General features: G+C 35.9%; 1 protein-coding gene across 2 annotated transcripts in view; it reads right to left on the reverse strand.

Annotated features, from left to right (window-relative positions):
- The window catches only part of LOC131427208 (hemicentin-1-like), a 224,203-nt gene extending 221,295 nt beyond the window's left edge, over positions 1–2,908 (reverse strand). For both annotated transcript variants that reach the window (XM_058590197.1, XM_058590194.1), the window contains exon 1: positions 1,846–2,908. In XM_058590197.1, the coding sequence (XP_058446180.1) occupies positions 1,846–1,894 (49 nt within the window). In that variant the 5' untranslated portion in view covers positions 1,895–2,908. The remainder of the gene's footprint in view (positions 1–1,845) is intronic.
- Positions 2,909–19,438: the final 16,530 nt, after the last annotated feature.

Consider the following 19,438-nt stretch of genomic DNA (forward strand, 5'->3'; position numbering starts at 1 on the left):
GCTTTAGAAGTTGCTAACCTGATTTTTATAAACTTAGATTCGAATGTGAAGTCTCATGGTGCTACAGTCTGCTATAAAAAGTTACATGGATCCGACCTCCGGTTCCGGGTGATGATTGTTTTAATTCATCTACCGTCAATTGAGGTGACGATGCAAAATAAAATGCAAACAAAACTAGATTCAAAACTGTTTCAGTTAGAGATCTTGAGATATATTTCAGGGTCCGAGAATACCGAAAAATGTGATTAGAATCTTCAAATCGGAACTAATTTTTTTTTTTGCAGAGACTGCTTAACCGATTTTCACAAATTTAAAATCAATTGAAAAGTCTTATTATTCCATAGGTTCATAATAAATTTTATCCGGACTCGACTATCAGATCCAGAATTACAGGGTGATGATTGTTGAAATTGTTACTTGAAATAGGTTACTACATAATTTTATCTGAGTTTGACATTTGGTTCCAGAATACCTGTGATATGACTATTACAATTTTTATACTGCCATTTGAAATGACCATGTCAAAAACGTGCAAAAGCTTCTTAACTAGACTGAACGCAGATCTAATTTGTAAGACTTGTAAATTGATGACCAAACAAACCAACTTTGGTAAAACCGGTCTTAAATTCGTGGTATACCAAAATGGAACTTGTATCGATTGTGCACCATTTGTGCAATCAAACTACTTCAATGTCGATGGAAAAGGTCGTTTTTAAATAGCAAAAATGAAAGTCAAGCACACGAATTTTAAAACATGTCTATTACATTTTTGAGAATGAGTGAAACTGTGGATCAATAAATATCGACAGCATTCATTAGTAATCATTGAATCTAGAGATAAATCAGTAAATGTGGCATCATTGGTTTTCATATACTGTGCTAATTTGTATATGTGTACTGAGGGAAACCAACTGTGCAAATAATTTTCTTGCCGGAGTCTAATCATGTATAAAATGAGTAATCATGTCAATTTGTACGCTGTCACTATTAGCATAACTGTAAATACACTGAAGTCTTTTTTATGCGAATTTACGTACCCCATAAAAAAACCGCATAACTATGCATAAAAAAACCGCATAACTCTGAAACTTCGCATAAAAAAAGACCGCAGAAGGGAAACCGCATAACTCTGAAAATTCGCATTAAAAAAAATCGCATAACTCTGAAACTTCGCATAAAAAAAAAACGCATAACTCTGAAAATTCGCATAAAAAAGTCGCGTAAAAAACCGCATAAAAAAGACCGCATAAAAAAAGACCTCAGTGTAGTTGATACAATATAAGTACAAACATACAGATACTTTCACCACTACATTTTGATCACAAAATGTATTAATTTGACAGCAGTTGAGATTAAAACTTAGCGAGTATTAACTTCAAGTGAAAATGACATCAGTTTTAAAATTTCATTCACCGGCTAGATGAATTTTTTCCATTAGAACAATTTGAATATTGTCAAGCTCCATTCTAAACGCAGAGCGAAGCAATATCGACAAATGGCATAAGATAACGAGTGTTCCACCGAAATTAGTGAAATGCTAGCATACAGTTCGAAATCTCTGCAAACGCAGTTGCTGATCTCGGTATATCAATCATTTATGGACAAGTTCCGCAAATTATTGTGTCCCACTCACTGAAAAGCTACGCTTTAAATAAATATCAGTGTAACATTTCAAGGGATCACGGAAAGAAGCATAAATAAGGAAAAAATTTTGTTGCCGTGGCATTTTCGTGTGTGTGTCGAAGTAAGATCTCAAATAGTGACCAAAATACGTCCATATATACATCAATTGAAGTTAGTATCGTTGACTTATAGTGACGAGAATATAGTAAACCTCAAACTTACCTTTTGAAATCCTTGATATATCCATTATGATGCGTATCAAATTTACCATGGAACCAATCGGCAGTATTTGTTCATGAAATGAACTCCAAAAAAATCCAAGGTTCGGTGTTTTTGGTTCAATTGTTACTAACCAAATAAACGAATCTTACAATTTAATTTATGAAATGTATTGTTTCACGAATTTCAATTGCTCAAACACCTCACGTCATCATTTTTTCCTAAATGTACTCCATACTACCGAAAGGGATCACCCAAAAACTGCTGTCGCTAAATTCACGTGGTATCAACAAAACTCGATAAGTGTCGATCAATGTCGATAATTTCTCGTGTTGTGATCGTACAATTTTTGTTGTTGTCGAAAAACTGTGCCAAACAACGCACAGTGCCTTTGAAAACACTTCGCAAGGTTCAGCCGCACTTTGCAATGATTCGAAAACTTCACGATCTTGTGTCTGAAATCACTGCTTATTTACGTTTGATTTTCAATTACTTGTATCTTTTCGTTTTGCAGATGCACACAATTAACCAATCACTTGTTTTTCCTGCTGCTGTTTTCCGTCAGATCTTCAGCTCAACTTTTAATTTATTCAGTAAACATTTGTTTTATTTCGCACTTTCCTTCTATTGCTTTTCTGCTTTGTGCACTTCACCTTCACGAGCTCTCCGCCTTGTGACTTCTTCAGTTGTGAAATGTAAACAAACGCACACACTAACCACAGTAAACAAGTTGCATTAATTAGCGAAATTAAGTAATCTCCTATTAGCATAATCAATTGCCAATTGCCAATCACTCTCGCTTGTCAAATTTCACCAGGCACCTAATAAGGGACTCGCTGTTCTGAAGCTCACACTTTCTATTGTTTCATTGTCTCTGAACCTTCACCCACGCATAAACCCATGAACGAATTCGCGCGCTCGCTCAGCCACGTATCCTTTCGGGCTGGGGTGACGGCAACGACGGGGCCGGCAAAACAGGTAAATCCAGGTACCTTTTTTCTAAGCTCAACAATCGAAACAGCCGACCAACGGCAACACAAAACCAAACACGTCGTGGTACGATGTGTCGTTATTCCAAACTAAACAATGCTGCGCCAACGAAAACATCTGCCACCTCGGCCGAAAGCGGCTTAGCACGAAGCCGACCGAGCATTGCCGATTGGAAAAGACCAGCGCACCATCGGAGCTTTGTTGCAATGTTGCCAGATATGTAGTGAGTCGTTTATCTTCATGACAAGTATTAATAAAATCTCAATTTTACTATAAGGTATAACGACATGTCTACAACATATATTGCGAAACAATATCATAGATCCCTAAATCTAATACCTACTCTCCACACATCTGGCAACCCTGTTGGACAGGTAAACGTGCTGTAAACAAAATACCATCGAAGTAAATACGGCAACTGCGCTTGCAGCCGAAGATCTATACTCGCTCGGTTTCGACCGACAATCCCTTCGGCCATCTCCTACTTTGAGCCTGCCTTTACGAGTTTATGTTCGTATGGCATAGCATAGAGAAGAACATAAGAATAAAGTTGACAGCGGAAAAGAAGGAAGATAGAAAGTAGTTGAACGAGCGCTGAAAACACGTTTGGCTTCCAAATGATCGGTTGAGAGGGTTTCACAAAAACGTCGATTGGTGTTGTTCTGTGCTGGGGGAATGTTTCAGAGAAACAGCAAGCAGTTTTTTTCTGAGTTCAAATCAGAAGTTTCTGGCGGCGATTCAACTGAGTTTATGCAAACGGGAATACATGATGAATTTGTGCAGTATTTTTATGATTCTATGTATAAAAATCACTACTATCAACAATTGTTATCGTGACTAGAACTTTGAAATCCCCCTCGAACCCTAGACAAGAAGAACCCCTCGTCCTCTTGGCAAGAAGAATTGAGTGTATACATCCGTTAATTTTTTTCATTTTACCTTTATTTATTCAGTTGGCTTTAGCACTCTCTTCTGAGCACCCAGTCCTCGATGATCGTTTTCAAGTCAAATTTTTTGTCCGCCTATCGAGGAATAGGCACCGCACTGAACTATCGCATCCAGGCTACAACGACAGACACACTCACACATTCTAGCGATCCGTCGATTCGTCAACTTGAACTGACTGTCCTTTAGAAAAGCGGATGACGATGCAAAGGGCGTACAGCGTGAGTCCTCTTACCCTAATTATCATATCAAAATACCATAAATAGTAAACGGTCATCGACATGTGGACAGTTTTATGGTGTGCAGTGTGTTAGTGACTTGATTCTTCTAGGCGCAACGTACCTAAAAAATTACCAACTTAGAAGTTGAATGATTTAGTTTTCGATTGGCGTGGTATGGCTCAATTAGGGTTTTACTTTGGATCCTTGGCTTGGTTTGGATCTTTGATTTTACTTTGTTCATTCGTTGAATTAAGTTCAAATAATACGATTGGAAAGATTTTACATAAATCATCAAAAACTACTAGACAATAGATAAATCACTGTCTTCATGATAAAAAATACACGATGCTGCGGAGTTTAGTAAAATTAATTACCGAGAAAACGAGTAATATGAAAAACACTGAAGATCCCATGATTTTTATTTTCAATAAGCTCTTTTGTATCAACGAACTCCGTAATCTACTCGAATAGATATCCAGATGAATTTTGAATGCTGTCAGTTGAGCAATACAACTAATATAGATTTAGATTCTAAAACTTGCTTGAGGCACTATAGGCACTTTAGTTGGTTCAACCAAATGTTTTATTGACAATACTCAAATTCTGTACAGGTTTTGTTAGGTTTACCTCGCGCTTCAAAAACGCTTGACCGAATAATTGAAAAACAATTTTGTAATATCGAAATAAACCAATTTTGTAATTCTAACACTTGATCAAACATGTGAGGGCAGCAGCAGAGAACAAAATTATAATGCATCATTGGCATAATAAATACAATGAAATGCATCATTGGTATAATAAAGATAGATAAATATCAATTGTTTGAGTTTGTTGCTAAACTTGCAGGTGCATTTCCGAAATTTTTCATTGTTTTGGATTATAACAATCCAACGGTTTCTGATCTTTGTTCAATTAATTAAAGTAGCCAATGAGTAAACTGCAGGTGTGTTCGACATGGACATGATGCATTTTTAAATATAATGATTTTCACTGGTGGTTAACAAAGATTGCGATGCGACAAGATAGCGACAAAGTGCCGCAAATAAAGCGAAACTGTCATTCGCATCGTTTCAACCGGTTCAAGACCACAAACCAGAAAAATATTTTTTTTAAATTGGCCGTTAAATAACAATTGTTTTTATAAACAGAATAATTATACAATGATACTTTGTATTAAATGACGTCTTTGTCTTTAAACCCTCGTGCTTCACTCGAAACAGTATACAAAATTAACCATAAGAATTAGTTACCAAAAACAATTGTAAATCGTCTGCTATAAAAACTCAGTCATCTTTGACAGATACATACTTGTTGATGCTTTTATTAAATAAACAAATATTTCTTGTGGCTAGTGAATATTACCTCTAAAATCTGCAATTGCCTTTAATTCACCAGATGATTTATTTCTCTATTCGTTTTAATTCTTGATATAAAACGTGTTTAATCCACCTAGCAGTGAGATGATACCTTTTTTATCAATCCGCATGTGTTTTTTGCATGAATATTCTTCGGCGTTTAAGTTTTCATGACATTATTTTATTGACCGTCGTTTCAAGCGACAATTTGAGATTTTAATCACTCATTACTCTGTAATGTTGAAACTGCAAATCGGATCGAATTTGAATCTAATAGTGTGATAATCGATTGAACATGCCATGATATGTAAGTTCCACTTTAGAGTTTACGGTAATTTAAGGTACTTCCAGAGCCGGTATTCAGGAACCAGCATAACCCAAACCGATTCGTATGGCCATATGCAAATAAATTACAACAGTTTTGAGTACAACTTTGAAGCTTTTCGGGATTGTCATCATCTATATCGGTTTGAATTTAAAAAATTCATCATCATGTCATTCGAGAACCGGAAGTCATAATTGGATAAAATTGATTAATTTTGTATATAAGTTTTTTGAGAAAACGATTGAGCTTTGAGAAACGATTTTATACTGGAACCGGAATTCTAAAATCGGTATGGCCGAAGTCAGATAAATTCACCTGAGTAGCTGTGTAGTTTACATTTGTTTCAAAATATTTGAAAATCAGTGAAGACATCTTTGAGAAATCATAGCACGAATTATATTTTAAGGTGCCTTCTGAATCGAAAACTGAATACCACTAAAACTGAAAAAAGTTATTTTTTTTATCGACTATCCAAATCTGCTAACCCGATAAACCTGATAAATTTATGTGGAATAGACATTTTTATAACAATCACCCTGTATCCCGAAACCGGAAGTTGGATCTGACTGAAGAGCAAGATGTTTTATAGAATCTTGAAACTTTTCATTTGAATCTTAGATGATTCTTAGATTTCATTTGAATCTTAGATCGGTTCAACCATCTACGAGAAAAATGAGTTTCACATATCATCCTGTACTTCCGGAATCAGAGGTCGGAAGCAAACATAATTCAGGAACTTTGTTTGGGAGCATACGACTTTTCGCATAAATCTGAATTTGTAGAAAAGAAATTTTCCGAGAAAATTGAGTGAAATTGTTTGTCACACCCGCATTTGCTGATCTCGATGAACTGATTCGAATGGTATATGGATGTTATGTTCTTCCAGCATTTATTGCTATCATCATCTGGTTTATATATGTCATATTCGAACGATTATGTTGCCAAAAACGAGCCGTGCTAAAATCGGTCCGAGGCTAAATGTCATGAAAAAGGATGCTGTACACAGTCTTTTGGGTACTTAGAAACAAATGTATGCGACAGTATAAAAAATCGTGTTTTATGTTGCTCCCAAGCATTTCTTTGCCAGACAGCGCTCAAAACTTCTACTGCTGGAATAGGGGAAGAAGTCGCTTACACAAAACTTTCGATATCTCCGTTAAAAATGGACAGATTTTAACAATCTATGGCTTGTTGGATTGGTATTACCGTGCGGAATCTAAGTCTGAAAATATATTCTGTTTTCAAGGTCAATTGTGACAGATACTGTAAAAAAGTGAAAATTTTGACATAAAACTTCGTATAACTCAAAAAGCAAACATTCGATCTCAAAACCATTCAATAGCGTTCTGGGTGTCGGGGAGACCTTTCATTTGCGACTAGTTTGATCAAAATCGGTCCAGCCATCTCTGAGATCTCGACCTCTTAGTTGACAACACACATACAGACACACACACATACACACACACACACACACACACACACACACACACACACACACACACACACACACACACACACACACACACACACACACACACACACACACACACACACACACACACACACACACACACACACACACACACACACACACACACACACACACACACACACACACACACACACACACACACACACACACACACACACACACACACACACACACACACACACACACACACACACACACACACACACACACACACACACACACACACACACACACACACACACACACACACACACACACACACACACACACACACACGGACATTTGTTTAGTTCGTTTAGAGTTGAATCGATTGGTATATAACATTCGGCCCTCCGGGCCTCGGAAAAATTTTCTAAAGTTTGAGCGAATTCTATACCTATTTTTTATATATATAAAAAAAGGTAAAACGTGCTTAATCCAACTAGCAGTGAGGTGATACCTTTTCTTTATCAAAGCGCATTTGTTTTTTGCATGAATATTCTTCGGTGTCTTAGTTCTCATGACATTACTTTAATGACCGTCGCTATAAGCGGCAGTTTTAGTATTAAATCACTGAGATACCTGTAATGTCGGAACTGTAAATCGGTTCGACTTCGAATCAAAACGTGTGGCAATCGATTGAACATTCCATGAGATGTTGAAGTAAGTTCCATTGTAGAGTTTTTCATAATTATTTACGGTACTTCAGGAACCAGCATAATAAATTGCAATAGTTTTGAGTTCAACTTTGAAGCTTTTTAGGATAGTCATCTTTTATATCGATTTGAATTTTGAAAACTCATCACCGTGTAATTCCAGAATCCGAAGTCGGAATCGGATGAAACTAACCAATTTTATACGGGCCCATAAGCCTTTTAAATTGAGTTTTTGTTTATGAAATTCGATTTGGCCTTTTTTGAAAAAACGATTGAGCTTTGAAAAACGATTCGATACCAGAACCGTATCGAAAATCATGTATGCCGAAGTCTGTTAAATTCACCCAAGGAGCTTTATTTGGTTATCGACTATCCAAATCTGCAAACCCGATAAACCTGAACAATTTATGTGAAATGGACATTTTTTATACTAATCACCCTGTATCTCCTAAACCGGAATTCGCATCTGATTAAAAAGCAAAATGATTTATAGAAACTTAAGACCTTTCATTTGAATCTTAGATGGTTCTTAGATTCCATTTAAATCTTAGATTGGTTCAGCCATCTACGAAACAAATAAGTTACATTATTTTATTTTCGTTTCACATATCATCCTGTTGTTCCGGAACAAGAAGTCAGATCCAAATGTAATTCAGGAACCTTGTTTGGGAGTCTGCGACTTTTCATATGAATCTGAGTTTGTAGAAAACGGTTGAGCCAGGTGAAACTATTTGTCACACACGCATTTGCTGATCTCGACGACCTGATTCGAATGGCATATGGGTGTTATGTTCTTCCAGTATTCATTACATTAAGTAGTTTGAATCAATATAATTATGGAATTGCTTTCAACTCGGAAATGCTGCCTTCATCTTGTTTACATATGTCATATGCCAATGATTATGTTGCCGAAAACGAAGCGTGCTAAAATCGGTCCTAGACAGAATGTCATGAAAACGGATGCTGTACACAGTCGTTTTGGTACTTAGAAACAATTGTATGTAAAAAAACTCGTGTTTTACGTTGCTCCCAAGCATCGCTTTATCATACAGAGCTCAAAACTTCTACTGCTAGAAAACGCTTACACAAAAATATCGATATCTCCGATAGAAAAAAAACGGATTTCAACAAACTATGGCTTGTTGAAAAGCTATTACTATGGAAAATCCCAATTATTTTGTTTACAAGGTAATTGTGACAGATATTGTCAAAAAAGTGAAAATTTTGACATAAAACTTCATATAACTCAAAAAGTAAACATCCGATCTCAAAAACATTCAATAGCGTTCAGTGCGACGGGAAGATCTTTTATTTGCGACTAGTTCGGTCAAAATCGCTCCTGTCATCTCTGAGATTTCTACCTCTACGATGACAACACATATAAAGACACACACACACATACACACACGGGAATTTGCTCAGTTCGTCGAGTTGAATAGATTGGTACAGATTGTGTACAGAACAAAGGGGCGTAGATCACAGAGATAGTTGGGCCGATTTTAATTGGACTAGTTGCAAATATAAAAATCTTTTCGTCAGCCAGAACGCTACTGTTTTCGTTCTTTAATCTGTTACTTACTTTTTTAGTTACGAAAAATTTTATGTCACAATTTGTATCTGTCACAATTGACCTGGGAAACCAAATATGTTTCAAGACTTAGATTTAACATGGTAATAGCTTTCCAACAAGCCATATCTTGTTAAAATCGGTTGATTTTTAACGGATATTTCGATATTTTTGTGTTAGCGACCTTTTCCCCTGTTCCAGCTGTTTTTTTTTGTTGCTTGGGAGCAAAGTGAAACACGATTTTTAATACTATGCAAATTGTTTCAAAACAATTAATGAACTGTGTACAGCATTATTTTTCAAAACATTTTGCCTCGTTTCGATTTTAGCACGGTTCGTTTTTGGCAACATAATTGTTCGACTGTGACATATGATTTATAAAGACGGCATTATTTTCGGATTTAAAACAATAGCATAGCTTAAAGCAATAATTGCTAGAATAATATAACACCCATTTAACATTTGAATCAAATGATCGAGATCAGAAAATGTTCGTGACAAATAATTTCACTCAATTTTCTTGGAGAAGGCTCAACTGTTTTCAACAAACTAAGATTCATATGAAAAGTTTTATGTTCCACTACAAGGTATTTGAATTTCATTTGTATCAGACTTCTCATTCCGGAAGTACAGGATGAGATGTGAAACGAAATTAAAATAATGGCACTCATTTTTCTTATACATGGCTGAACCGATTTTCTTTCATCTAAGATGCTAATGAAAGGTCTTAAGATACCATAAAAACTTCTTGTTTTATAGTCAGATCCAACTTTCGATTGAGAAGATACAGGGTGATTAGAGTAGAAATGTGCTTTTCACATAAATTAATCGGATTCATCGAATTTGCAAATTTTGATAATCGATGACCATGACCGATATTTCAGTTTGAATGGTATTCGGTTTTCGATCTCGTAAGGTACTCAAAAATTTTATTTGGAACGCATTACGATTTCTCAAAGATGGCTATACTGATTTTCGAAAATTTCGAATGAAATGAAATGGTTTAGAGATCAGTTCGTGCTGGCATCTCATCAGACACAGTCGACAATTGCTTACGGTCGAGACGATAGAAACAAAGACAATACAGTGTAGTGAACAATAGAGTGTACGAAATGGGCAAATACGATTTAACAAAGCCTGAAACTTGGCCTACAAGGCCAAATTCAATTTGTATTGATTTCAAGCGCTGCAAAGTTAGACCAGCAGCAACCGAAATTGAAATCTTGCTTAAGGAACGAATGCATCTAAACGTTACTGATGTAAGTGAGATTCAATTCAACAAGGCGTCTAACTGTGTGTACATTATGTTCAAACGTGAAAAAGATGCAATTGCATTTGCTTCGGTTAATAACGGGGTGCACAGTATTGATCATGACAATGTTAAATATAAAATCCCTGTGTACATGGTGGATAATGCCATAGAAGTACGCGTGCATGACCTTCCCCCGCAGACCAGCGAGGGGTATGTTCGGGAATGTATGTCGCAGTACGGTGAAGTTCTTTCCATCGAAAGGGAAGTATGGCGGAATTTTTTTCCGGGTATCCGGAATGGCGTGCGAGTAGTACGTATGCAACTACGTAAAGCAATTCCATCTTACATCATTTGTGATCAAGACGGGATACATCCGTGTAAAACGCTGATTACGTATGAAAATCAACTGGTTACATGTCAGTTTTGTGAACAACCTGCACACTACGGCAAACCTTGCACTGAAACTGCAAAAAGGACATCTTTAAACAAAAAAAAGGACAACCGCCCAACAACGGAAACTAGTGAGCGCAGTACTCCTGTTGTACCATCAAACCCACCAACAACTGCAATTAATGCACAACAAGGCGCGTCTACAGCAACTAACAACCAACCCAAGAATGCGAATTACAAGGAAAACGAAGAAAAAACGGAAACCAACAACGATACCACCGATGCGGCAATGGAGGACGAGACGAGCCACGAACAAAGTGCCCCTCACTCATCGCAAGATAAAAATGGAAGCTCCTCTCCCCCTAGAAAAAGGGTGACAACGAGATCCAACGGTAAAAAAATTATTTTATCTAATAAAAACATGGCTCATTCGGCCACGTAAAGCTTGTACGCAAATTGGCCTGAATAAAAAATTTTTTATAAAAAAAAAAAAATGGTTTAGAGTACTCTAGGTGAATTTAGAAGACTTCGGCTACACCAATTTCCGAATTCCGGTTCCGAATGTATCGGGAATAGAGAAGCAGTCGTTTTCTCAAAGAAGACCAAAATGATTTTCACAAAAAAAAAATTCAAATTAAATACATAGTCCCATACAAAATTAGTGTATTTATCCGAATCCAACCTCCAAAATTTGGAATTGCTGGGTGACGAGCTTTTAAAATTAAAATGTTCATAGAAGATTACGATGCTGAAATATTTCCGAAGTTGGGCTCAAAACTATTCCAATTCATGCGTCATATTAATTTACGGTCATGCGAACAATATTGGGTTATGCTGGGGCAGCATTATGAAACTCGAAACGAACGGTTTTTGTACGATCACTTGTACGAAAAAGTCGATTCGACTTGATTACGTAATGCCACCCCTGGCTTCTGAATATCGGTTTTGTAAGTATCGTAAATGATGTCCAAAAACTCTGAAGTGGAACTCACTTCGACATCTCATGGAATCCTCAATCAATATTCACACGTTAATATTCAAAGGAATAATGTTATGGTTTCATACGATTTTTCTTTTCGATTCGAAATAACAGGGTAATGAGTGATTGAAATTTCAAACTAACACTGAAGAATATTCAAGCAAAATATACACAACTATAAAAAATAGGTTTATAGTTTGCTAAAACTTTGGAAAACGAACTGAGCAAATGTTTGTGCGTATGTATGTGTGTCTGTATGTGCGTGCAAAATTAAGAGGCGTTAATCTAGAAATTGTTATAAATGTCGATGCGACCTATACGTGCGCTTGTTGGTAATTTACATTATAGAGAGAGACTCTTTTCTATCAACTCTCATGACCAAGTAGGGTAACGGCTCCCTATTTCATCTGAGCTCCTATTTCCATCTCATCCCTTCACCTCATAACTTTGAACATGAATAATATTTTACAACCTACCGGAAGCAAACTGTGAAATGTTTTAAAATGATTTGAAAAGCTATTGTCACACTTTCCTATTGAAAGAAATGGTTTTAAATTCTTCGGTGATCGTTTTTTTCATATAAAATAAACTCACTTTTCAATTTAGGACACATTTTCGTCTCAAGATTTACAGTTCGTCATGTTTCTGAATATCTACTGATCGATTCGTCTCAAAACATGATCACTATTTCGCACAATTACACTACCATTGAATGCTGGATTACTTCATAATTAGTAATGTTCACTTGCCACTTGTTTAGTTAACGATTAAAAACTTCAAAAATTACCCGATAAGCAATAAAAGTCTTCAAAATTATGAGATTAAAGTTTCTCACTTCGTTCACTTGATTGCGCTTTGTTTTCATCTCATTTGGTTTCGCAAAGTTGGCAAGTTATCTCATAATGTTACAAAACAAAAATTGTTTTTCTTCTTCAAATTATCATCAAAAAGCATGTTTTTGGTATCCGTGACATTTCAATAAAAGTGTTTCAACTTCGAATATTACCAGAAAGAACGTGTTAAATACTAATGAAATAACCATTGTGACAAATCTAGTAGCACTGGTTTCATTCCACTATACGCCAACATAACGCTGTGAAGTGTATGTGTGTTTCATCGGCTATGCACAGAGATGCCAGATATTTTCATAGAAAATATGTATTACTTTGCATAGAAAGTCTAGATCTGTTCTATCTGTTTTCACTAATAAAATTATGTTAAAAGATAGTTCTTTAGATCTCCGTAAGTCATTGCCCCATTAATTAGATAATTCAACGAGTAAATTTTTTACCAATAATAATAATGTGAAAAAATCCTGGTTGTATCGTTTGAGTTGTATGTCTGGCAGCGGTGAGGCAGTCGGTCACCAGAATGTCTGCCAGCCATATTTTTCCAGCTGGCAGCGTTTAGTCAGCCATGCGTATGCGGGTGAGAGTGTAATAGTGGAATATTTTGTTTTGATTGCTGTCGCCATTTCTAATTCATAGGATGAATAAAAGATCAACGATAGGATGGATAAAAATCCATTGAGATGAAATTAAGAGCAGAGTAGTGAAAACATCATTAGTGTTTTTAGCTGTTTTATAAATATTAGTTGAATTTTCAAGAAATATGAATCAATTCTCAACGTGGAGTAAGGCGAATGAAGCAGTAATATGAAATAGTTACAGTGATTTTAGTGGCTAAATCGGGATTGAAATCAAAAATATTTTTTAAACTTTTTCCATTCTCGCTTTATTTAATTTCAATAGCATATCCAAATGCACGAACCTTCCTCTTAACACTACTTATAAGGTCTTGTACTGTCACTAACCTTCTCGCTCCTCCTTCCCTCGTCTCTTCATCCTCTCGTTGTCAACTAACAAGATCTTTTGTCGTTCTTAGTTATTTCGTGCCCATACCCCCTTTTTACTCCGTTTTCTACAAAATTTACTTCTTTATGTTTCTTTTATTCTCTTCGCCCACGGAAAGCCGCCTCAGTCGATGACCAACATGCGAGTCACCCGCAGGGTCTTCGTAGCCTGGGGGTATTTCCCGCAGACCCATAGATACGTATCAACGTTGCCTGGAGGACTCTTGTGTTATATTCAATCCATCGGCCACTGCCGAAAGTCAGTTGCAAATTGAATGACCATTGCGATCGGATGCCCTTGTCATCATAGAGTTTATGCAGTGCGCCTTTAATAACATTGTTTTAATGAATAAAAAAAATAGCAACCTATGGGACCACGAGATTTTTTTTTATTTTATGAGTGGCATTATTTGATACATACACACACACTTACACACACAGACACATACATTGCTCAACTCCATAAACTGTGTCGAATGATATAGAACACTGTTTTTCACTAGTCAATTTTTCAAGTGATTGTGTAAACTTTATATATGAAAAAGGCAATAACTACACTTTTATTGAAAAGCATCGTTATCATGATCTTGTAATAACACTAACAAGTAGGTACAAATTGAATAAGAGGACTAAAAATTAACATATTTTTCACCTGAAAAATATAAATTTTAATGTGGCAACCCTGCACTCCATACGAAATTGAACAAAGCACGCTGCGAATGGAGCAAAGCCGCACGTACCGTCGTGTACTAGTTTTGCATCGTCATCTTGAATATGAATATTTTGACACTCATCGCCCTACAATTTCGGAACCGGAAGTCAGATCAGTATGAAATTGCACTGTATATTTAAAGACAATGAGAGCTTTAATCTGATTCATAAATCGTGAAAAACGGCTCAACCGTTGCTGAGAAATCGAAGGGAGTTCCGTTTTTGGAGATTTTCTTCCCTATTATCGATGCTTTCGGAAGCGGAAACCGGGGACTAGTGGTCCCAAAGTAGTTTTATATATTCACTAACTAACAAGATCTGTCAACTAGATGAATTTAGCAGTAAGTTTTATAAAAATGTGCACCTTGTTTCGCCATCACTAGTGAAGAAATACTCATGAAATTGAAAATTTTGATTAATCGCACTGTAATACCGGAACCAGAAGTCGGATCTGGATTATCTTTCCGGGGACTTTTTAAATTTAATTTTTAAATTTTAAGACATTTTATTTGCTTCTTAGTTTGTGATAATCGGTTAAGAAATTCCCGAGCAAATTTATGGTGCATTTGTTCATAAATTTTCACATATTTCTTTGTAATTCCGGAACCGGAAGTCGGATCCAAATCAAACTCAGGAAATTTATATGGAGTCATAAGACCTTTCATTTGAATCTAAGTTTGTGAAAATCGGTTGAGCCATCTATGAGAAACGTGTGTGATTATTTTTTTCTTTTTTTGGTGCATATCAATCACCCTGTAATTCTGAAACCGGAAATCGGATTCATATTTCATTTGAATCCAAGTTTGTGAAAATCAGTCACAGACATTTTGTGATCTCGACGAACTGGTCTCGGTCGGTTTTCACAGCGATTGCATAGCCTTTCTATATGAGAAATGCAAAACAGTTAATTAAAATTGAGTTCCGCTCGACAGTTTTGAACCCGTTGTGACATTTTTACCTTGTATCAAGTTTGTGATTTTAAGTACTCTACTGCCTTTTTGTTGCTGATAGAAAAGTTCTCTTGATTCATTCAATGTTTATAATGTCGATGGTGACTAAGTTTCAACTAGTTTACTTGTAAACAAGTTATTTTCAAGTTATGGAAAGATAAGTTATTTCAGTATGGCATTACAACGTAGCGACAATTTAATTTTAGCCGCCTTAACAACTAGTAGAAACTTTTTGAGTCTCGCAAGTGGTTAGATGTTAGTAACAAGCACTCAAATTTCTGGTTGCAAACTAGTCACAAATAATCTAGCGTAACAAAAATTGCTACTTGGGATCATTTTCAAGAACCCCTTTTTTACCTTTTTGCCTTTCTCATATAGAAAGGTTATGCAATCACTGTGAAAACCGACTTTTGAACCGAAGCCCGGAGGGCCGAGTGTCATATACCATTCGACTCAGTTCGTCGAGTACGCAAAATGTCTGTGTGTGTGTGTGTGTGTTTTTTTTTTTTTTTTTTTTTTTTTTTCGAGAGTTATGGGGTAAAATGTGCAAAAAAAAAAGAAAATATGTGTTTTAACTTTTCTCATAGATGGCGCGACCGATTTTCACAAACTTAGGTTCAAATAAAAGGTCCTGTGGTCCCATACGTTATTCCTGAATTTCATGCGGATCCGAAAATATAGGGTGTGTGTGTTAAAGTGTGTTAAAAATTGTACACCATCACTGAAAATGGGGAAAAACCATAAAAATTTTTTTAAATCGACCTCAAATCTTTTCCAATTTGATGGTTTTTATCAGTAGACGGTCAAACAAACCGATTTCGGTTATTCTTTTAAGAATCGAAGAAAAAATTTTTTTTTTGCCTTTCTCATATAGAAAGGTTATGCAATCACTGTGAAAACCGACGTTTGAACCGAGGCCCGGAGGGCCGAGTGTCATATACCATTCCACTCAGTTCGTCGAGTACGCAAGATGTCTGTGTGTGTATGTGTGTGTGTGTGTGTGTGCGTATGTGTGTATGTAACGTTTTTTGCACTAACTTTATGGGGTAAAATGCGCAAAAAAATAAAAATATGTGTTCTAACTTTGCTCATAGATGACGCGACCGATTTTCACAAACTTAGGTTCAAATGGAAGGTCCTGTGGTCCCATACGTAATTCCTGAATTTCATCAGGATCCGATCTTCGAATCCGGAAATATAGGGTAAAGTGTGTTAAAAATTTTATACCATCACTGAAAAGAGCGAAAAACCGTAAAAAGTTTTCTAAATCGACCTCTAATCTCTTCCAACTGATAGTTTTTATCAGTAGACGGTCAAACAAATCTATTTCGATTATTCTTTTAAGAATCGAAGAAAAATAATTTTGAAGAATACCACAGTATTATATATGATAGTTTGATTGATATGAGAAAGGCATCATTACACCACTAGGTGGATTAAAACAGGTTTTTTATATATATAAAACGTGATTAATCCACCTAGCAGTGAGATGATACCTTTTTTATCAATCCGCATGTGTTTTTTCGCATGGATATTCTTCGGTGTTTAAGTTTTCATGACATTATTTTAATTATCGTCGTTTTAAACGGTAATTTAAGATTTTAACCACTCATTACCCTGTAATGTCGAAACTGCAAATCGTATCGAATTTCAATCTTAACGTGTGACAATCGATTGAACATTCCATGAGATGTCGAAGTAAGTTCCACAGTAAGAGATTTTTGTCATTATTTATGGTACTTCCAGAGCCGGTATTCAGGAACTAGCATAACCCAAAATGATTCGAATGGGCATAAATTAATACGCCAAACAATTTACATCTTATATATCGGTATGAATTTTAAAAACTCATCATCTGTAATTCCAGAATCGGATAAAATTCACCAATTTTGTATGGCACCTTAAGTCCTTTAATTTGAATTTTTGTTTTTGAAGTTCGATTTGGCCTTTTTGAGAAAATGATTGAGCTTTGAGAAACGATACGATACTGGAACCGGAATTCTAAAATCGGTGTAGCCAAAATCAGTTAAATTCACCTGAGGAGTGTGTAGACATCTTTGAGAAATTGTAGTGCGAATTAAAATTTGGGGGTACATTCCGAACCCAAAAACGAATACCGCTTAAACTGAAATAAATTTATTTCGTAATCGACTACCCAAATCTGCAAACTCGATAAACCTGATAAATTTATGAGAAATTGACATTATTAGACTAATCACCCTGTATCTCCTAAACCAGAAGTCGGATCTGACTAATAAATAAGATGTTTTATAAGATTTTAGGACCTCTCATTTGAATCATAGATGATTCTTAGATTTTATTTTAATCTCAGATCGGTTCAGCCATCTACGAGAAAAATGAATTGTAAATCCAAACTTAATTCAGGAACCTTGTTTGGGAGTATACTACTTTTCATATGAATCTGAGTTTGTAGAAAACGGTTTAGTCATCTCCGAGAAAATTGAGTGAAATTATGTGTCACGCACGCATTTGCTGATCTCGACGAACTGAGTCGAATGGTATATGGATGTTATGTTCTTCCAGCATTTATTACTGTAATAAGTTTAAATCAAAATAATTATGGAATTACTTTAAACTTGAAAATGCTGCCATCGCCTAGCTTACATGCCATACTCGAACGATTAAGTTGCCAAAAACGAACCGTGCCAAAATCGGTCCGAGGCAAATGGTCATGAAAAAGGATGCTGTACACAGTCTTTTTGATACTTAGAAACAATTGTATGTAACAGTATAACAAATCGTATTTCACGTTACTCCCAAGCATTGCTTTGTCATACAGCGCTCAAAACTCCTACTGCTGGAATAGGGGGAAAAGTCGCTTACAGAAAAATGTCGATATCTCCGTTAAAAATGGACGGATTTTAACAATCTATGGCTTGTTGGATAGCTATTACCGTGTGGAATCTAAGTATAGAAACATATTCTGTTTTCAAGGTCAAGTGTGACAGATACTGTCAAAAAACTGAAAATTTTGACATAAAACTTCGTAAAACTCAAAAAGTAAACATCCTATCTCAAAACCATTCAATAGCGTTTTGGGTGACGGGGAGACCTTTCATTTGCGACTAGTTTGATCAAAATCGGTCCAGCCATCTCTGAGATCTCGACCTGTTAGTTGACAACACACATACAGACACACACACATACACACACACACGGACATTTGCTCAGTTTGTTGAGCTGAATCGATTGGTATATGTCATTCGGCCCTCCGGGCCTCGGAAAAATTTTCTAAAGTTTGAGCGAATTCTATACCTATTTTTTATATATATAAAAAAAGGTAAAACGTGCTTAATCCACCTAGCAGTGAGATGATACCTATTTTTATCAATCCGCATCTGTTTTTTGCATGAATTTTCTTCGGTGTTTAAGTTTTCATGACATTATTTTAATGACCGTCGTTTTAAGCGACAATTTGAGATTTTAATCACTCATTACTCTGTAATGTCGAAACTGCAAATCGGATCGAATTTGAATCTAATAGTGTGATAATCGATTAAACATGCCATGATATGTAAGTTCCACTCTAGAGTTTACGGTATTTTAAGGTACTTCCAGAGCCGGTATTCAGGAACCAGCATAACCCAAACCGATTCGTATGGCCATATGACAAATAAATTACAACAGTTTTGAGTACAACTTTGAAGCTTTTCGGGATTGTCATCATCTATATCGGTTTGAATTTAAAAAATTCATCATCATGTCATTCGAGAACCGGAAGTCATAATTGGATGAAATTAATTAATTTAGTATATAAGTTTTTTGAGAAAACGATTGAGCTTTGAGAAACGATTTTATACTGGAACCGGAATTCTAAAAGCGGTATGGCCGAAGTCAGATAAATTCACCTGAGTAGCTGTACAGTTTACAATTGTTTCAAAATATTTGAAAATCAGTTAGGACATCTTTGA

This window comes from Malaya genurostris, chromosome 2, assembly GCF_030247185.1.
Source record: "Malaya genurostris strain Urasoe2022 chromosome 2, Malgen_1.1, whole genome shotgun sequence".
Classification (NCBI taxonomy): Eukaryota; Metazoa; Arthropoda; class Insecta; order Diptera; family Culicidae; genus Malaya; species Malaya genurostris.